General features: G+C 35.4%; 1 protein-coding gene across 1 annotated transcript in view; it reads left to right on the forward strand.

Annotated features, from left to right (window-relative positions):
- The first annotated feature begins 376 nt into the window (after positions 1 to 376).
- LOC143229032 (ryanodine receptor-like) overlaps positions 377 to 22,915 on the forward strand; it is a 243,367-nt gene continuing 220,828 nt past the window's right edge. The window contains 1 exon segment of the mRNA XM_076460689.1: positions 377 to 808. Coding sequence (XP_076316804.1) covers positions 752 to 808 — 57 coding nt within the window. The 5' untranslated portion in view covers positions 377 to 751.

The raw sequence follows: 22,915 nt of genomic DNA on the forward strand, positions 1-22,915 counted from the left end.
TGATGACTAGCTGCCTTTCCTCTAGTCTAACACTGTTAAATTAGGAACGGCTAGCGCAAATAGCCCTCGAGTAACTTTGCGCAAAATTAAAAAAACCAAAACAAAAAATAAAAGTAATCAAAAGCGAAAAATGTTTCAGTTTCAACTAAAAAACAAGAAAATATAAATCGTTTCTCAACTCAAGTTATAAACGTTTAAATCATCGATAAAATCTTTGCTACAACAAAGGTTTAATTATTAAAAGAACAAAAAAAGTGAATAATTTTTGTTACAAAACGTGCTAGGCGACATTTACGTCGTTCTCGTAAACCACGTGACTCAGTGTTGGCAATGGGCCACGTGCTTTACGCACACATAAGATTTTATTTGGCCACATGAGGGCGGAACTTTAACTATGTAAATACTGCGCAGGCAACATGCAGAGGTTAGAGTGTGGAAAATAATCGTTTTCTTCTCTCTTTGTTCCGTGAGGTGAAAGCTGCAGTGAAAATATTTCAGATTACGCTATTGACGACAGCCCATCATCCGAACCCTTCTTTCCACTCTGGGATGTAAGACTACATTCTATGACATCGCAGTATATGCATGGGTACAGCGGTGTCTTCTTCGTGGTTACGCTTAAACAGATCGACCTACTCGATCGAAGCATCCAACGTGATCGCCAAATCGCCCACAAAATAGGCTTACATTTGAAAGAAGGGTTTTTTCGACAGTTATTAGAGTATCGGCTGGAACCAACATACCATCGGAAATGGCGGATCCAGCCGAAGGAAGTTCCGAACAGGATGATGTGTCGTTTTTACGAACAGTAGGTTTCAATTGTTAATAATTCATTGCTATTAAGCACTGAGCTGTAACTTTTTACGAGTGTTATATATTTTACTAAATATCACGTATTCTTTAGAAATTATAAAGTATTTTCATTTCTCTAGTTACGATTCCTCAGTTATTTCAAGTCACAGTGTTACGTGTTGTCCCATGTTATGCAAGTCCGATTCAAAGTGTTGTCAAGGTAGATTAAAGAAAATCTTGTATGTTGACTTTATTTTCGTTCTTTGTATTTTTACGTGTTTATATTTAAGTGTTATATATTGTAAAAAGCTAAAAGTTGTAGTATATTTTTTGGAGTACTTGAGGATTAATAATTCGCTTTTTTCCGCTTTTCACATTTTATTATCAACGCTTTTTTCTTATGGAGTGTTTTTAAAGCAATAATTTATGTTTTTATAAAAACCAAAATATACAATAAAAATGTTTTCCTGAAACGGTGCCGAAGACTGCCTGGAAGGATGACCTGTTTTAACCATTCGCACCTCTATACAGTAGTGTGTTGTCTGTTGGTCAGTCAGTCAGTAGACACAAATATCACGTCACATAAGGGACGCTTAATTTTGCAATTTGTACTGTTGTGACGTCAGTAGAATGAGCGACTGCAACGAATCACGAAAGTGTGTTTTCTGATAACCGTATTGGACTATCTGCTGTAGTCACCAAGGGGAATCGAACCCCTGATTTTATGGTTGTGAAATTATACACTCTTTAGGCCACAACACAGCATGAAATTTAAACCTCATAAACAAGAAATAAAAATAATTCGTACTCTAAATTTTGTTTTATTTACTTTTTCGTAAGTACTTCTAGTATTTAAATACTTTTAAAATTATGATAAAATAAAGAGGTCGGCGTAAAAACATATTGAAGTTTTCTCTGCTCTACTGGAAAGTCGTGCAACTAACGAAGTTTGTCAGGAGAATGTTTTGTTTTTTTTAATATGTGAACAGAAAACACGATGCAAGATTTGATTTATAAAACACACGTATCTGCATTAATAACAAAGCTACCACGCAATTGTCTATTTGTGCTGTCCAAATCATCGTAATAAAACTCGATTATTAACGTTATAGGCTCACAGATATCCTGTTGAGTCACTGGAGTGGGTAGCTTGTCTAAGGTGCAACTACTCTGAATAAGGATAAATTCATAGGACTTTATCCATAATTAACGCTGTATGTTACTGAAAGTCTATGTGAAAGGTCCGTAGTCAAGTGTGTTTAAACGTTTATACAGTTCGATTGTTTGTGGTGTTATTGTCGGTTGCCACAAGTGTAGTAATATTTTGAATAACAGAGAAACTGCAGAGTTTTCTTTTTTCGGTTTATAGTTTTTCTTGTGATATCAGAATGGCTTCTCTGATACGTAATGTTCATCCAAGAAACCAACAAATGAACCAAGAGAACTGAGCTATTCATCTACTCTTTGAAATATAAATGCCTTAACAATAATGGCATATTTATGGAACACCAGAGGGCACTTAGAATTAAAATTGGACCAAGTCTTACCTAGTATTCATTTTAACAGAAAATAGCTCTTTTCAGACTTTCTTAACGAGTTATCATGGGTGTGCCTAGACGTGTCAGTATGAACTGTTTTGTTATTATGTACAAGTTTGGTTTGAATTATTTATTTTAGCCAACACACACCTTTAAAATCAGAAGACTTTGAAAATGTAAAGCTACATCATTTTGGCCTAAAAGAATATCACATCTATTTAAAATTTACCATTTATGGAAATTTTAAAATATTGCTGATCTGCCTTTTCCGGTTAGAGATGCTGTTGCTATAACAATTTTCGTGCGAAATTCATGCTGTATTCACGTGATCGCAAAATAGGATTTAATGTTATGAACATACTAAGATGCTATAACTCAATGAAGAAAATAATTGATTGAGAACAAGTTTAAAACTAGGAAATCAGATTATTTTCTGGACTAAAGTACAGAATTAGAGAGAAAAATAACAATTAAACACTGAATAGTATATTTTTCTCTTTAACAGTTTTAACACTGTAATCAAATCACTTTAGGAATCTCTCGATAGAGAACATTTATAAAAAACTAACTAATAATATATCTCCAAAACTAAGTTAACGTTAAAATGAGCTTTAGAAGATCATGAACTGTACGCATAAATGAGACCTAACCAATAGGTTGTTCAAGTGTTTTATCAGGTAACCATGGATTTGTGTATCACGAAACGTTACTTACTATCAAAAAGTTTTTTTTTAGTGGCTTAATTTAGAACACACTGGAAAATGTTGAACTGTGAGAGGAAGGGCTTGTTTATTAGTTGTCGAAAAGAAAAAAACATAAGTTAAGTATTAGCGAATAGGAGCTCTCACTAGTCAATGCCATATTCTTGTTTTATTTGAAGGGGAGTCCAGTAATAACCAAGAAGGTGTTATCTATCTTTCAGGGAATCGCGTTATGAAGAATCGTAATAAAGTATGATAAGACAAATATTGCATCATCACGTGCACCACTAGATTTCAGTGGAATGTCTATTTGTTGACTAGGTTTCATTGAGATCAGAGCAAAAATCATGAACTTACAGTATAGTAATAAGATTAATTTTACCATTTTTTTCGTGACGAAGTGATGAAACATTTGTATTTTTTGTTAATCTACTGTTTTTAGTAATACAGAAAAACGACTTGTTTGTTTTTCAAAGAAAGATTTCGTGAAGTATAGTTGAACTGGAATAAAGATACCTATAAGAATCATTGTAGTGAACATCTACGTCTGATAGAGTGTTTGAATGTTTTGTAAACATCACTCTGAATGTTTTATTAGTTAACAAAGAGATTACAATATTCAACCCTTCTGTTTCTAGTTTATTTTTATTCATGTAAATAAATCTTATTTGGAAGTTCTCAGACGTGTTTTTTTTATCAAGATGAATAATAAGACGTTACCTGTTGAGAAACTGACTATTAACGTCTTTATGTGTGTGTGTTTTCTTATAGCAAAGCCACATTGGGCTATCTGCTGAGCAAACCGAGAGGAATCGAACCCCTGATTTTAGCGTTGTAAATCCGTAGACTTACCACTGTACTAGTGGGGGCATAACGTCTTTATTACCCATCACCAAAGGAAAAAGAAACTATATAATTAAATTAATTTCTCTCGTCGACCTTGAAAAAGTCACGTGCTATAAGTGTCTCAAAAATATCTAAAAAGTGAATTTTCAGCAATATAAAATTAATAAATATTTGTTGAGACAAAATGTGAAAAAGACGGTTGACACCACTTCAGAAACAATGGATAACGAAACTTATGACAAAGTTCTAGATATGTTTTAGAATATGAAATATGAAGCTTGGCTTTCAAAATCAGTTCTTGTTTGTTATTAAGCACAAAGTTACACAAAGGACTATCTTTGCTCTGCTCACTACGTATAAGTCCGTAGACATTCTTCAAAATAAGTCAGTCGTTACAAGAATGTTTGATGTCTGATATGTGTAGACGTGTTTAAAAGGTCAAAAAGACCAGCGTTGTTTTTTTTTCATCACACGACGTTTTATTTATTTTTTAAGTAACAATTTCTTACTGCTTCAATGATATCGAAAGAAGTGGCTCTATTGACAATTATGAGAACAAATAAAGAATCACTGCAAGTATTCTGTAAACAAAGTAAGCTATAACCTCTATTTAGTATTCTTTTGACTACCGAGTTGCAGACTGTTTATAAAGATTTACTTGAATACAGTTACTTCCCTTCAGGTTGTAAAAGGAGAAACTATCTCTGTTATTTGTTTCCTAAATTTCCTAAGACTTTAAACTTTCACAGACAAGCTTTTATTTAAAAAATAGGTTTGTGTCTCCTGAAATATTTATTCTGAGAATAAGACAATCCAAGTCCATGTAAAATAAGTTAACTAAAATGAATCGCTATTTGATGAAGTAACGGCTTGTTTTGAGATAATTACACTCGTTTTGTGTGTTTTCGAAAAAGTACATAGGTTTCTTTTTATTCACCATAACATAATTTATTCAACTGTAACTTAAATGTTCAAAACAGAATATATATACAGCATATTTATGCATAAGATCTTTTAATCTCAAGTTTAAAACTCTGTAACGACTAATTAGGCCGCTTAAGGAAAAAGCTATTTCTGTTTTCAGTTACTTAATTAAAGATTGAGGTTAAGAATCTGATTATCTGATTCTTACCATGTGACAAATTACATCATTTGTATAAGAATTAATGCAAAATATATTATGGTTGGTAGCCAGTGTGAATACTTTATTACATCAATTTCTGTTTATTTATGTTGTTAAGACTTAAAGAAATGAGGCTTGAAGACATTATGATTTTGGAACAAAAATTAAAACACCGAAATTGTATATCATTCCCAAATAAACAATGACGTCATGAAAAATATAACAAAAACGAATGTCTTTGTAAGTTCTTGTAAGATAAGTGTACGCGTGTCGTATACAGAAGAAAACCATTTTAGTGATTTCCATTCTTTTAGATCGGTTGCACAAAATGTTGTGGTACTTTGTAGCAATCATGAAGAGTATTTTGTTGTCATGACTTGAGATATTCACGTCCTCGGAAAGCATACTCTCAGTCTCGACTTAGACGTTGGTGGCTTTTATTTGGATGGTGAACAAAGTGTAGTGAAGATAAGTGTAGAAAAGAGTAGAAAATAAGCAACTGAGAAATTGAAAACTGAAGCGTTTGTGTCAGTATTCTCTCCTCTCATGTTTCTTAAAAACATATAAATACTCAGAGGGTGAATGATAAAGGTCTCCCCCTGAAAATATTAAGTTGTTGTATAGATGACAGCAAAATATGTAAAACTATATGTTTTAGAACGCACTCGACGAGATCTGTTCAAATATGATCTCAAATCCTGATTTTAACACTGGCTTTAGTAAACACCTGAACATTTTATGATTTTAATTACATATTCTGATATAAAGCTTTCTACACTTGCTGTAATTTCTCCTATCTTATTCTAGTAAGCCTATAAAACAATCAAACATGTTTCTCTGCAATAATGGATCACAAAACAAAGATAACGTACATTCCACAACACAACTCTTCTCACACATTTCCATGATTGGTTAATTCATTTTTTAGCTATTGAAACGGTTCCCGGAAGTCCTGATGTAAAGTATAGTGACGAAATAATTTATTTTAGTCAGGGTGTAAAAAAACAGCTTTAAGATAGTTTAGTTAAGTTGTCGTGTAAAGTAAAACGTTCAGATAACTGGCTTGATATATAGGGTAAAGTATGAAATCTTAAATATTTCATAAAAATAACGGTGGTATTTACGTCAGAACTTTCTTGTGTCGTGGTACAATATTTGATACGGAATAACTGTTTGTTTTCCTTGTGCGGTTATTTTTTGTTTTGGAAAGTAGATAAGACGTCAGTGAGTGACATATAAAAGAAACGTACATTAAGATTTGTTTCCTTAAGTAATGTGTCATTTAAATTATCAAATTATCTAAAAAAAACACATATGAACCAGTTCTTTTACCGGGAGGCCCAGTATGGCCAGGTGGTTAAAGCACTCGACTCGTAATCCGAGGGTTGCAGGTTCGATTTCCCATCACACCAAACATGCTCGCCCTCTCAGTCGTGGGGACGTAATAATGTGACAGTCAATCCCACTATTCGTTGGTAAAAGACCAGCACAAGAGTTGGCGGTGGGTGGTGATGACTAGCTGTCTTCTCTCTAGCCTTCCACTGCTAAATTAAGGACGGCTAACGCAGATAGCCCTCGTGTAGCTTTGTGCGAAATTCTAAACAAACAAAATCTTTTACCGGGTGTTAAAATCATTAGAAATGTTCATTTTCTCTCACCTTTTATGCCACTTCGTTGAAGTGATAAATTGTAACAAACACCCATACTTTGTAAATTACTGTTAAAGTGGTCTCTTCCTAAGTCATAACAGAATTATATAATATTAGGAACATTTGTAAATATACTATTATTAAGACCACCATTAGGGTACATAACAGGTACATAAATATTTTCATACACCGAGAAAATTAGTTTATCGCTCACTTTGCCTTGAGATTCAATGACTAACTTGTCAGTAAATAGAAAGTAATGATGCCAAATTTATGTCTTTCACGTCCACAGTGAGAGACAAAAATAATAATAACTTACACAGTAACCATACTAGTGTATGCCGACACGACCTTCGTTCTGGAAACGTTTCCTGTAAAAACCACTATAAACCGTGTAAACAGCTATAATACTATAGAGTTCGGTGAATATAGTAGACAATGAAACTCAATTAAAGTCTTCTAAGAAGTGAATTCGCATTATTTGTTTGTGTTATACAAGGCTTAACACAAGTAGAAGGAGTTATCTTTACACATAAACAAGATAAGTTTAGTATTACTATTATTAGTTAAATTCTTAGATTAGGTAAAGACTCGAATGAAAAGAACGACAAAAATGACCAATTCATGTTTATCAGGGTCAGTTTAGAATGATCAGAACCACTGTACTGTAATCACTGGCTTTTTTGTTACAGTTAGACTAGACGTAGCCTGAAATCACGTCATAAAGTACGCTATGATTTAAGACAAATATTAATTATATATTGTTATGTACCATACCCAAATCTTCTCTTATATATTGCAAAGAAAGTTAAGAAAGATTTAAACTAGATTGAAATGGTATTTATAGGACTGCTGTGCACTTTGTAAATCGTTTGGTTTGTTGTGAATTTCCCGCAAAGCTACACGAGAGTTGTCCTTGTTAGCAGTGATAGACTAGAAGAAAAGCAGCAGCTATCCAATACTACCCACCGCCAACTGTTGAGCTACTCTTTTACCTACGAATAGTGGGATTAACCGTCTGGTTATAACGTCCTCACGACTGAAAGAATGAGCATGTTCAGTGATAGAAATTCGAACACTCGACCTTAAGATTGCGAATCAAACGCTCTAACCGCCAGGGCATGCCAAACTCCGCTGTCTAAAGCTATCAAATCATAAAATGTATGTGTTATAAGTGTGTGTGGTTTTAAACACGTGACTCAAATTCGTGATGAAAAGAAACCCACTTGAGATATACGTGACTTAAATGTTTGTAACAATCATAAAAATGAAGGGATTTTGGTAAATGTATACAATAAATTAAAGTGAGATAAAATACGTTGAATGTATTTCTACTTAAATAAAAAACAATTCTAATAAGTCCATTTTTAGATACCTAAATTTAGGGAAAAAAATGACTTCAGGACAAGTCTAGATATTTAAAGGTAAAATGAATAACTTTACAACAAAAAAGTTTTGTACGCCATTGGAACAAACTGTTATCATAAAGAAAGGTAGCCTTCATCTATTTACAGCGGGCATAGTTTCTTTACATTGCAGGAAGGTAGAGACTTACCATATCGATTGCTGATTGTCAATTTCACGTTTTATAGTGCACCATCATTCAGCGTCTAAGAAAACTTTCTATGACAGTAACGTTTTAATCACTTTCTCAAGCATCCCTAACACACACATAGACCTTTACCTTAAATTTCTGTGAAACAGAATGGAGGAACCTAAAGGAAAAAAGGTTGCTGAAAAGTGTTTTTTGACACAAATTAGTTGCACGCAGGTATATAGGCTTAAGGCCACAGTTGTTGTTTTGTTGTGTGTTTTTTTTTCATTCAGGTAGGTAGCGCTTTTCATATTCCCTCTCAAAACCTGGAAACACGAATAAGTTGTAGTCGAATTGAAACTAATATTTTAGTTTCTTAACAGTTCATTCTTAGAGTCCTATACCTCTTTGTTAGAAACGTTGTTTGGATATTAAATTAATTTACAGAACTCTTAGATTACTTCTACCCTCGGAAACTGTAGAACAAATTCATTACAAATAAATAAAACTAATTTTAAAAAATAACCCAAATTAAGAGGTCGCCACGAGATAAAACACTTCGTAACAAAGATTCAAAACAATTAAGGGCAATTAAAGATAAATATAATAATTTCAGTTAACACGAGCTTTTATTTTTAAGAACATTTATTTATTTTGACAAAATATTTTAATTGATTGTAGAGAAAATAAGAATGAAGTGTCTTTCTAATGTTATATTTTTACTAATTTCTCTATAGAAAGAAATAATAAAACTAAACCGAAAGAACTGTTTGTTTTTGTTTTGCTTTTCGCGCAAAGCTGCATGAGGGCTATCTGCGCTAGCCGTCCCTAATTTAGCAGTGTAAGAGTAGAGGGAAGGCAGGTAGTCATCACCACCCACCGCCAACTCTTGAGCTACTGTTTTACCAACCAATAGTGGTATTGACCATAATATTAAAACGCACCCACGGCTGAAATGGGGGGAAGGTTGATATGACGGAGATTCGAACCCGCGACCCCTAGATTACGAGTCGAGTGCCTTAACCACCTGGCCATGCCGGGGCCCAAAAGAGCAATTAAATTTTCGTTATTCGATAGTAATTTAAAATTTTAAAATAAACTTATTTCTCAAACATTCTGTTTGCAGTGTTTAACAAATCCAATTTGAAAGATAAATAACAGTGGAGTGTGGGCGGTTGGATGTAAGCACAAAGCTACACAATAGGCTATCTGTGTTTTGCCTACCATGGGTTTTAATATCCGGATTATCATAGTGTGAGTCCGCAGATATACCGCTGTGCCAGTGGAGGACAGTCGCGTGTGATGTCTAGTTTTATAAGTTTTTCACAGGCGATTAGTGTAGATTCAATCTTATGTAAACAAATATACTAAAAAACCATAACTACTAACATTTAAGTATACATATTTGTAGAACAACTAAACAAGCATTTCATGGTCGGTTGTAGCCTATTAGATAAGGTGTCTAGATTTCTAATCCGATAGTTCATGGAATACTGTCACCATAAATCAAAACCTCCGCACATTGCAGCTCTAGATAATGGTCAAACTCCATTCATTCGGGTAGAGGGAAAGTCCAAGAATTGTCAACAGGCACTGTTGACCAGTTGTCGATGGGTACTGTTTTCCTTCTTGAATACTAGGTCAAAATTTAGAGAAGGGTTATTGGCAAGCATCGTTTGTGTCCCTTTGAGTAAATATTCTAAATAAACAAATGCAATAATTTTATATTTCAATGGTTTAAAATCAAACTGCGAAACTAACGTGTTTTTTTATTATCCTAAATTCAATCTGTTTATACGTGTTACCTAAATTAGAATAATTACAAATAACAATCTTTACTATCTTACATTTCTTGTGAAATAACAAATGGATTCATATAAATATTCACAAAACTGATATACCATTTGTTTCGTGTAGAAAAGTAAAACGTTTTCATTAAAGTAGCATTATAATAATTTAATCTACACTCGATCACATAAACAGTGCTCTTGTATTTTGATAACAATCTTTGCTGAAATAATTTACTTTTTCAGAATCATCATTAGTATTATCATCATCACCATTATCATTAGTATCATCATCATCATCATAATCATTAGTATCATCATCATCACCATCATCATTAGTATCATAATCATCATAATAATTAGTATCATAATCATCATCATTAGTATCATCACCATCATCATTAGTATCATAATCATCATCATCATTAGTATCATCATCATTAGTATTATCATCATCATCATCATTAGTATCATCATCATCATCATCATCATCATTAGTATCATGATCATCATCATCATCATCATTAGTATCATCATCATAATAATCAGTATAATTCATTATTGAGCTTATAAAGTTAAAATTCAAGGTTTAATTCCTGTGGTGGCTTACTATGCAGCTTGGTGCTTAAAACAAGAAAAAGAACTTTGATTAATGGCTGTACATAGCTAATTTTAACAACTTTAAAAGTGCCCCATTGATTTATCGGAAAAGCTGCCTCGGTTCACTGGAAAGCTTGAGAGATTTCAATACAAGTGGGATTTTTAAAATTATACTTGATACTTAAACTATAAAGGCTAATTGTTTGTTTGTTGTTATGCACAAAGTTACACAAAGGGCTATCTGGGCTCTGCCCACCACAGGTATCGAAACACAGTTGCTAGTAGTATAAGTCCCGAGATACACCACTGTGCCACTGGGAGTGGGGTGGTAAGGGTTAAGAAAAATTCGAATGGAAATATAAAAGATAAAATGTGATATATGACAAAGCACTTTAGAGTAGTAGTAGTCACTTATAAGCTTACCATTAACTGGATTTAGGAGAGAAATTAATGTTGTTTTAAATATGTAGTTTAATTTGGAGCATAGTTACGTTTTCTGTACGGTATGTTGTGTTAAAGTTTTAACACGTTTTCCTTGTATTAAATATAAAAGTAAGACCTCTTCTGGTGTATGCTAAAGTCTCTGTGAGAATTCTAAGCTCTAGAATTTTTGATCCACCATACATTCTAATTTAGGTAAGTTTATTAACAGAAATACATAAGTACACATGCTCACAAACACAGATATACAACTTTCCAAGTTCTTAGTAGCCCTGCATGACCCGGTGGTTAAGGCATTCGACTCCTAATCCGACGTTTACGGGTTCGCATCCACGTCATACCAACCGTGCTTGCCCTTTTAGCCGTGGGGTCGTTATAAACAAACCAAACCATAAGTTCTTAGTATGTGGTTTTTAATTTCATTGTTTTAATTTAACGATAAGAAATTTAACCTTTTTATATCCCTTAACGACTCAGCGGTAAGCCTGAGGACTAATGATGCTAAAAATTGGATTTCTGTACCCGTTTCAGGCATGACAAAAAATAGCCTGTTGTGTAACTTTATGCTCAGCAACAAACGGCTCGGCATGGCCTGGTGGTGGTTAGGTCGCTTAACTCGTAATCCTAGGGTCGCAGGTCTGAATCCCCGGCCCACCAAACGTGCTCGCCTTTCAGCGGTGGGGGCGTTATACATAATGGTCAATCCCACTATTCGTTGATAAAAGAGTAGCCCAAGAGTTAGCGGTGGATGATAATGACTAACTGTCTTCCTCCTAGTCTTACACTGCTAAATTATGGACGGCTAGCGCAGATAGCCCTCGTGTTGCTTCAGACATAGCAACCTTACGACGGGACACTTTGCATTAAAACCTATGCGGGAGGAGTGTTGTCAGCACACACAGACGTCAGACAGAGAAAGACAGTATGCGTTGACACTAACTGTAACGACTTGGTGTGGCTCCAGAGTCGGTTTAATATAATGTACTAAATCCGTACATGTACATATAAAACAAAACGAAGCACAGTGACATAAAATAAAATTTTTCTGTTTATTGTAGAATTTTACATAAAGTTATTCAAGAGCCATCTTTATACATGCGACAATTAATTTTGAATTGATGTTTCAGAGGTTTAAGGTTTATTTTTTGTTCGTGATAAGTCACTTGGGCGATCGACCAGAAGAAGGTAGTCAGTCAACACCATCTATTTCCAACTAGTGGGCTATTCTAATCGAAAAGTTGGATTTGAACTTCATTATTATAATGCAACCACAGCCCCACAGTTTGTAGCACGATTTTTTGGGAGGGGGCGATAACGGGGCACAAATCACGGAATCTGGAATCCACAATCCGGCAAGCTAACCATTGAACCGCGCTCGGCCCAGGTTAGAATAAAGCCAACTTCCTCTCCGGATTGGTCGAATAACACCACCATTATTGTTATAGAATGACCAACTGAATGCGAACCATGAAAGTTCTGATTCACATACCTTTAGCCTACCCTGCTAGCGACTTACTTCATTCTATGCCATAGATATTGTAGTTTCGGGTAAACGTTTTATTAATATTCAAATTACTTTTGAATTCGATCGTTGAAGTGTAATATAATAATGAAGTCTATTATGTATTCTAAGTATACATGTACGTGTATTTAAATGCAATTATCCATTAAAATCTCAAGCACATGAACTGTTATGTAATACATTTATCAATTTATAAACACTCGCTCATGTATTTATTTATGCAATTTGTATATATGCGTATCAAGGCATGTGCTTCATTTATTAAACGCGAATGTGAACATAAAATTGATAATGTACTTTAGGCAATGTATTTTATTACAATGACTTAGATGCAGAAGTGTGTAGTAAGTTTAACTATTTGCGGTAAAAGTATATTTGGGTTTATTTTAAATACAACTTTAATGTGTATACCGCGGCAAACGTGTTTAGCTCCTATAGGGGGCTTATTCAGGGAGACAAGTAATACCCGTTTGGCGACCGTAAAACATATTCAATTTAGGTATGGAACATGCGAAGGAGAGGGAAGATAAAAAAAAATGCAAGTCACTACGTCAGACATTCTAATATCCTTTATATATAACTTAAAGTCGAAACAAAAATAAGAAAAAAAAACTGCAATAATTGAAATGATCCCAGGGTACAAGCTATAATGTGGGATTATAAAATGTACTATGTATATAAATAGAGAGAGAGAATGAAAGAGATGCTATCTTTGCTTCGTTTCCAAATTCGTTTTTTTTTTTTTTAAATAAAGACTTTGACTTTAGTAATGCTTTAATTAACTAAGTATTTTCTTACACAATCTTCCCGGTACATAAACAAGAATATCATGGTTAATCGTAAATGTTTAGTTCCCGATAGGCCTACGACGTAATATAAATAAGACATATTTATGTTAAATATACTTTTATTTCTGTTAACGATAGTGTCTTGTTTAACTGAAATGAAAGTTTTAGCCTGATTTATAATTATCATTTTCGTCAAAAATACTGTAACATAACCTAAACACGATTCCCTGATTTTTATGGTTCCTTCTGAGATATTATATTATTTTTATACTTTGTAGCATATGTTTTACTGTTCTTATGCCACCACTAGTACAGTGGTAAGTCTACAGATTTACAACGATAAAATCAGGGGTTCGATTCCCATCGGTGGGCTCGGCAGATAGACCGATGTGGCTTTGCTATAAGAAAACACACAAACACACTGTTCTTATTCTAAACTTCCCCCTCGTGTGGATTCCTCTACGTGGTAAGGGGGCCTCCCAGAGAAAGTTCTGTACTTTCACTTTACCTCTTCTGGGATCTAAACATCCACCCATGTGCGTGGCGACCCGTGAAAAGGAGGAGAGGATCTTGGTGGTTTAGGAGTGCAACCATAACAAATTACTTTGGCTTTGAATTTCTGTCGACGGGAGGCCTTGTGGTGCCTCCCCCGATAGTAAATCAGCTGGTCCACTTGGGCTAGGGTCAACCGAGTACCAGTGTTAGACGTTCTCAACAGGTGTTGTAGACATTGTGTCTGAATTTGGTGTTTGGGTATGGTACTCACGAAACCCTGCTGTTGCTGCAGTGCCCTTGTTTGGCATTGTAATGCGTCTCCTCTTAGGGCTCCATGGTAGATGTGGACAGTGGGCACTGAAATATATTCCTTTTATTATGGATAACTCCATCCATGAAAAAAATTGAGAAAAACAGGCTATCGGAAAACGATCACGCATGGACGACTCTGTTGTATAGCCACCGTCACAGTTAGATTCTGTATCTCGATTTATAGTTATGTATTCCTTACCCGAGAAATCCTTAGGGCAAATGTCTCCCTTTTTTATTCAAAGGAATTAGAAGAGCTTGTTGGCTCCCCCAAGTCAGTAAGGAAGTTACGATCTGGAGACATTTTGGTGGAAACATCGTCACTACAACATACTAAACTCCTCCTGAATTTGAAGAGTATCAGAGATATACCCATCGAGGCTACTCCCGATGAAACTTGGAATTCTTCCAGGAGTTGTCGTTGAGAGGGATTTAAAGAACATTCCCGACTCGGAGATTCTCGCTGGTTTCTCTTGCCAAGGCGTTTCTGCGATGCGCCGAATCTACACTTGCAAAGACGAAATAATACTACCTACAAATGTAATTATTTTGACGTCCACTTGCCACTATCAAAACAGGACACTTAAAATGCAAGGTTAAGCTATATATTCCAAACCCTCTCCGATGTTTTCAGTGCCAGCGGTTCGAACAATCAAAAATCTCTTGTCGTTGATTTTTAACGTGTGTTGTGGTGGCAAAGACCATGACGCCTATGAATGCGAACTGGAACCACTCTGTGTCAACTGTAGTGGTTCACACCTCTCATACTTACGTTCTTGCCTTAAGTGGGTGGAGGAGAAAGAGGTACAATGTTTGAATACTGTAAGCAATATCTCCTATCTAGAGGCTCGGAAATTATTGTCTTCCACTCCATCTCAGACATATACTGCTGCACTCCGTTACACTCCTACAGTGAGAGTGCAGACAGATCTCTCTGTGCCTCCAACAGAGTCACTTTCACACCACCTAAAGAGTCTTTTGCCCTCCGTGATTAAGACAGTTGACGAGTCAACGTCTACACCCATCTCAGCCCCCATCACTTCTTCCACTGGCTCCATGGATCCACTTCCTTTGACTCTAGGTTTTAGCGTTTCCTCGGGTCCATCTTCTTTTCCGGCCCTGAGATATAGAACAATTATTCGTTTACGCCCCAAGTCGCTGGAATCTTCCAACGACAGAGGCCTGTCCACTCGATTCAGGGCAGGATCCCGGTAGGTCGATAGTCTTCCTTCTAATAGAGAGAATAAAGAAAAAAGATGAGGTCGAAAACATTGCACTCAATTATTCTATACATAAGTAAAAATGGCCATTTTGATACAATGTAACTGTCGATATTTGCATTCTAATTTGGATGCCATCAAAGTCTGTGTGTCTTTCCTTACAGGAAACATATCGGAAACTTGCCGATACAGTCACCTTTTGGCAGTTTTCTTGGTACAAAAATGGCAGGTTTGTGATGTACGAGTGCATGGAGTGGTGGCACTGCTGGCCAACCAGCATGCGCCTATCCTATCTTTGCCACTTGACACACCCTTGGAGGCCGCAACCATCCCTGTTTCTTTGGGTTATACCGTCACTGTTTGTTCTCTCTACCTGTCTCCTGGAGAGACCTATGATCAATCAGACCTTGATGCTCTCATTGAACAGTTGCCGTCTCCCTTTTTGATCTTGGGGGACTTTACTGGACATAATCCCCTCTGGGGTAGTGCTGATATTGATAGAGTGTATTCTCTCAGATCACAATTTTTTTCTCTGGTGTTTATGCTTATTTTAATGCACCTAGTTAATCATTTATTGCTACTGATCTCTTGGTCTGCTCCCCTTCACTTTTCTGTGGCTTGGTTTGTTGTGGTCCGGAGGTTGCACACAGAATCTCTTCTACAGTTTGTGTTCACTGCCGAATTGTACACCATTTCTCTTGCCCTGGATCACATAGAAGTTAAACAGTACACGAATTGTTCTATTTTTACCGACTCGCTTAACTCTCTACTGGCCTCTGGAATCGCTTCACGTTATTTCTTACCCTGTTTTCGCCAATATTCAAAACTGACTGGCACATTTCCCTTTAACAACTACTTTTACCCAGTTCTTCTGGATACCAGGCCACATTGATATTCGCGGGAACGTGCTCGCTGACACCACAGCAAAGTTCATCTGCTCCGGCACTATCACTGCGGTGTCTGTTTCATACATGGACCATGGTGCTATATTCAAGACTCGGCTCTGCGCCAGTTGGCAGTCGGCTTGAAGTGAACAACGTGAACAAGCTTTTCCAAATAAAACCCTCTATTGGACATTGGCTGTCTTGTATTGGAAGGAGGAGGTTGTCTTAATTAGACTACGTATTAGTCACAGTTACTTATCTCATCATATTCTTTTATCTGGGACTGACGCATCAATGTGTGGTCTGTGTGACACTCAAGTCACAATAGTCCACATTTTACTGTCATGTCATCGCTATGATTCTGAACGATGGTACCATTTTAAACACGTTTTATCCACAGGTTTTCCCTTGACGCTGGACAGTGTCATTGGTGATGGTGACATTGTCCACCTTACAAATGTTTTTTTAATTTTTAAGGGTCATTGGCATTTTTAACACTATTTAAGTTTTTAATTAAAAATTTGGATTTGTTTTTTTTTAACTTGATTCCTTTTTACGAGTTTTAATAATTTTACTTTATTTTTTTACCGATTGTTTGGGACAAATAGCATAGTTGCTTTGCGCTATAAAATGCCAAACGACCATTTTAAGCGACCCGGCATGGCCAGGTGGGTTAAGGCGTTCGACTCGTGATCTGAGGGTCGCGGGTTCGAATTCCCGTCTCACCAAACATGCTCGCCCTTTCAACCGTGGGGGCGTTATAATTTTACGGTCAATCCCACTATTCGTTGGTAAAAGAGTAGTCCAAGAGTTGGCGGTAGGTGGTGATGACTAGCTGCCTTCCCTCTAGTCTTACACTGCTAAATTAGGAACGGCTAGCGCAGATAGCCCTCGAGTAGCTTTGCGCGAAATTCAAAAACAAACAAACAAACCATTTAAAACTCATTTCGTCTTTCATTTATTCTTCAACATATTCCTGTTTAGGCTTTTATTTATCTTATGAGAACAATAATAAATGGTACTTAATAAACTTTCGTGAAATACCTATCTGTATCCATCACACATAATCAACTTCGGTTTTCCACTTTAGCAGGAGTCGCCGATCTTGATACGTGTTTCCAGGAGAGCCCCAGCTCTATGGCATAACACATGATTCTCTTCCATAATATTTTAGCAAGGTTTCTACGCCCAAGTTAGAAGCCCCATAGGTATCCCTTTTTCTTTCTCAACCGGGCGTGGAAACGATTCGGGCTTGATACCGACTGCGGGAGCATTACACATAATCAACTGATCGTTAAAACGTTTCATAAGACACTTAATAAATACACAGCGCCACGAGAAACTAACTACCTTAATTTTGAAAACTAGTCAAAAAATTGCAACTATAATATTAATAAATTATCCAAATACATATATGATCAAAATTATCCAATATAGAGAACATACTGTTTGTTTACTTTGAATTTCGCGCAAAATTACATGAGGGTTATCTGCGCTCACTGTCACTAATTTAGCAGTGTAAGATTAGAGGGAAGGCAGCTAGTCATCACCACCCACCGCCAACTCTTGGGCTACTCTTTTGAAAATAATGGGATTGATCGCACATTATAACACCCCACGCCTGAAAGGGCGAGGATGTTTGGTGCGACCCGCAGAGTAGCAGTCGAACGCCTTAACCCACCTGGCCATGCCGGGTCAACAGAGAACTTACTGCACTTTTTAATAGAACATTAGGTTGTCTCTCAAGTCGAATGTGTTTTCGTATACACACACATGTGTATCATAGCTTACTTGAAGAAGGAATATACATAAGATTACACAAATGAAATATTGCTTCTTTGTGTTCTTTCTTGTTGTGTACTGCTGAAAGAACACATGCTCTATATTATAATGCAGATAAATTTAATAGTTAACCCCTTAATCTGAAAATACTAAGCACTTGTTTAGAAATATAAACACACATCGGATGTTGTATTTGTTCCTCATATGTCAAGATATTCATTATAAAAAATAATGTTATTTGCCTTGTTGTACATGATTGTAGTGCACTGTTTGCATGAACACCTGAACGTAATTATAAATTACGAAATTCATTTTTCTAACATTTTCCTAAATCGTCCATTTATCTTGAAAACATCTAGTAATATGCTAAGACAAAAGAGTGTGGAGAACACATACAGCTTTCACTCAGGCTGTCGCGTGGCGTGCTGATTAGTTAAGTTATACTTAGATTTCTCTGTACGTGAGCGGAACCTATCCTTAATGAAGACTGATACATAGAGAGTTTCATTCTTATCTTTCTTACAGGTTCAGTATTTGTTTAATAATCATCAACCAGTAACACGAAGAGAAGCCTAATTAAGTTAGTTCTGTCCATTTCAGGTGACGAAATACATAAACAAAGATTATAGGAGTTGTTTTTTTACTGTCACAAAACTTAGCTTGTGTGGCATTAAAGATCAGTTGTATCAGATATTTAAAGGTAAAACATTAAAAAACTAAAGAGAAATAGAGTAAACATCCGATATCACGACTGACAAATCTTATCTGTGGACCTAACTTTTAAAATAGAAAAGTATCAACTGTGCTATGTCATGGTGTGTGGGTCTTCTTATAGAAAAGCCACCTCAGGCTATCTGCTGAGTCCATCGAGGGGAATCGAACCCCTGATTTTAGCGTTGTTAATTCCTAAACGTACTGCTGTACCAGCGGGGGACTTTTGTCATGGTAGTAATAAAAATGGTTATGAATTATTATTGGAAACGTAACAGCGAACTAAGGCATCAACTATTTCATATGGTGTTAATAATTGTGTCTGGCATATACGATCTGTTAAGGTGACCCCCCAAATAAAAACCAGAAAGATATAAGCTGTTTCATATCGTGGTAATAATTGTGACTGGCATATACGATCTGTTAAGGTAACCCCCAAATAAAAACCAGAAAGATATAAGCTGTTTCATATCGTGGTAATAATTGTGACTGACAGAAGACTGTGCTTCTATCTCTAAAAGTAGGATGTACTTAACAAAATCTGTTTAGACACTTATCTGCGTTAAGTATATGTAAGACTTCCGTTCTGTAGTGTGGTCTCCGTAGGCTGATTGATGAATTGAATACTATGACGTGTGAATATAGAATACTTCACAGTCATATAATCAGAGAAATGGAAAGTGTGATGTGCTACTAATTTAATTTGCTCTTAATGAAATTGTGGAAATTTATTTAATGAATCATTAAAATAATGAAATCGAAGATAAAGCTTCTTTCCAAAATATCCAACAACTTAGTTGGTCTGTCATTAAAGACTTTCATTTGTAGCTATTAGGCTGCTTAACACTTTTGCTTAAAAACAATAGAGTGTTTTTTTAAATTTTGGTTTTAATTAAAATAAAATGATTTTGTATTTGATTTCGATAGACATATAATGCTGAAAATCCTGTATATTCCACTTCGTTTGAGTAATGAACAAAGATAGATAAAGAACGCTCGTGACTTAAAGTATCTTCAGAACACCATGAACACAGTGTATAGCTCAGACTGTATTAAGTGTAAGAGTAGACAGCTCAGACTGTATGAAGTGTAAGAGTGTATAGCTCAGACTGTATAAAGTGTTGAGTGTATAGCTCAGACTGTATAAAGTGTATGAGTGTATAGCTCAGACTGTATAAAGTGTTGAGTGTGTAACTTTCTGTATGCTCTCGCCAAGTATTTATAAACTTATTTAAATATTTAGCTAAAACAATTTGAGAAAATATTTAATATTCTTTGTGTGTTTTCTTGCAGTAAAGCCACATTGGGCTATCTACTGAATCCACCGAGGGGAATCAAACCGCTGATTTTTGCGTTGTAAATCCGTAGACTTGCATTAGACTTACTTGATATTGTATTATACAATACTACATAAACAACAAGTAAATGTTCAGGGAATTTCTATGATATCACATTTGAACTGCTAAAAATTACAAGTTTTGATATCATTTCGTTTGTACCGTGTGAAACATATTGTATCTAACATCACAGAATCACGACTGTCTTGAGCTCGTGACGTTCCATTTAATTCCACCATCATTCGTTACGAACATTCAGTTTCTTAAAGTTTGTTTTGAATTTCGCGCAAAGCTACTCGAGGGCTATCTGCGCTCGCCGTCCCTAATTTAGAAGTGTAAGACCAGAGGGAAGGCAGCTAGTCATCACTACCCAATGCCAAATCATGGACTATTTTACCAACGAATAGTGGTATTGACCGTCACATTATAACACCCCCACGGCTGAAATGGCGAGCATGTTTGGTGCGAAGGAGATTCGAACCCGCAACCCTCGGATTATGATTCGAACGCCTTAACCCACCTGGCCGTGCCAAGTGTTTCTTAAAGTACAGCAAGTTTCGGAATGCTTTGGCTTCGAAAACCTGCAGATTTACCATTGAGCAACTGATTTTTTTTTGGGGGTTAATAAAACATATTAATCAAACACCGTGGAATTATTAGAGATATACACTGTATAACTGGCAAATGATTTTACCATGAAACCATCTTCCATTACAAGAAGACTTAGTTAAGAATGATATGTAATGATAGTGAGGAAAAATATATGTAGATAACCATTGTGTATCAAAACATATAAACCGTCATTAGTGATTCCAACTGTAGCGCTTCGTTCATAACCTCCATACATAAGTAGAAGTTGTTATCATACGAGATGTTCACACTGACATATTAGGGTCGAAAACCTCAGAACGGGTTGTGACATCAAAGCAAGCCAGGTTATAGTTAGTTACATTATGTTAAGGCAGTTTAAGATTATGAATACAGAAAAATACCGCATCTTGCACAATGCATCAACTCTGCTTGGCTTATGCGACCTCATATCAGTTCCCAAAAATACCCCAAACTATGAAACGTGCAGAAGCACTTTTAGAACACCCTGGTGGTAAGATCGGGTAACCCTAACCTTGTATGGAAGGAACAGATATAGAAAGCTGTTGAAGTGGCTCTAAATCTATGTTTAACAGCAAGCGACGGTTGTGCCTTATTATATTTATGATTACCTTTACAATCTGGATTTATAAGATTTTAAATAATTTCCAATATTTTAGGAGTAGTTCTGTATAACTTGCAAAATAATCATACGTATTTATCATTTGTTTGGAGTATAATAAAACTTTCTTAAATGATAAATATGCTTTCAAATAACTTGCTAAGGCACAAACATTTCGTTCAAATGTAAAATGATTTATAAAGCGATGTTATAAAAGGTTAAGATACTTAAGGAAAAAAAAAAGGAAAACTCGCGCCAAATTAGTTTGGGTAAACAATAGATAGTTTCACGTTTTTTGTTTTTTTTTACCACACTTCTGATGAGTCACTTATTTCAGTGATTTGAAATAAAATATACAAATATTTCCTCATCGTTTCAGTTTGTGGTTCTGGCGAATTAAAAGTGTCATAAAGTCGGATAAAATATTAACTGTTAACATATTATTTTAACAGTTGTTTAGTGTGACATGCTATTTTAGTATTTTATCGAAGAGGATTAGTTATTATTTATATAAAATAACTTAAAAACGTTTATGAAAATAGGGAGTGATTTGATTTATCGTATTTGCTCATATTAAGTATTTTGAATCATCTGAGGAGTTTCGAGATTTATGAGCTCTATTATCCTAAATAAACCAATATTGGACATTTTACCCTAATGTATCTTTTAGTTCTGTCCAAACGGTTTCACAAAGTTAGAGGGAAAATACTGCAAGATTCTCAATAAATTCACGTTTCGGGAGGGAAAACTGTCATTACGAAGCACTAAGTTGTTGAAGAAAACGCACACATTTGTTTTCGACTTTAAGGCTTTTCATCTTCAATTCAGCACGTGTGCTGAAACTGTTTTCACAATAGTAAATGAACTTAAAGCCTCAAACGTAATAAAACCACCTAATACGTTCTCTTTTCACATAAAAAATAACGTTTCATTTAAGAGAGAGACTGTATTTAATTCAATTGAAACTACTATATAGCCAACTTCCAAGAAAACTGAAGTTCGATTCCTCTCGCAGGACTCAGCAGACAGTCCGATGTGGCTTTGCTATCAGAAAAAACACACACACACACACACTGAAGTTCAATATGAGTTAAGGAGATTTGTGAGTTGACAGACACAAGGATTTAGGGCTGCTTTTACAGAGCTTTGTTTGTCAGTTTGTTTACATCAACAGACGTGGAACACAGGTGATTAAAAGTGTAAAGACATTGCTAACAATAGAAACTGATATTCTTCGTATGAAAATACTGTGGGGGAATATTGTGTGTAATTTTACAGAATATAAATGTATCTCTGTAATTGCATAAAATTAAAAAAGAGCAAAAATTGTCAATTAATTTTACCCTTTGACTTAATATACATAAAATTAAAACATAATCTCAACAGAAAAACCTAAATCATATTCTTTTTAAACAATTTATATTCTTAAGCTAATTTCAAATTATGTTTTAAACAAACAGTCTGTATCATTATTCAAGCTAGTTATTTGATAACGAACTTACTTTCTTAGCACGACGTCCCCCGCTGAGACAGCGTTAAGTCTTCGGATTTACAACGGTAAAATTAGGGGTTCGATTCCCCTCGATGGACGCAGTAGATAGTCTTACATGGCTTTCCCTATAAGAGAAACACACACACACTCCTAA

Source organism: Tachypleus tridentatus, chromosome 1, assembly GCF_004210375.1.
Source record: "Tachypleus tridentatus isolate NWPU-2018 chromosome 1, ASM421037v1, whole genome shotgun sequence".
NCBI classification, from domain to species: Eukaryota; Metazoa; Arthropoda; class Merostomata; order Xiphosura; family Limulidae; genus Tachypleus; species Tachypleus tridentatus.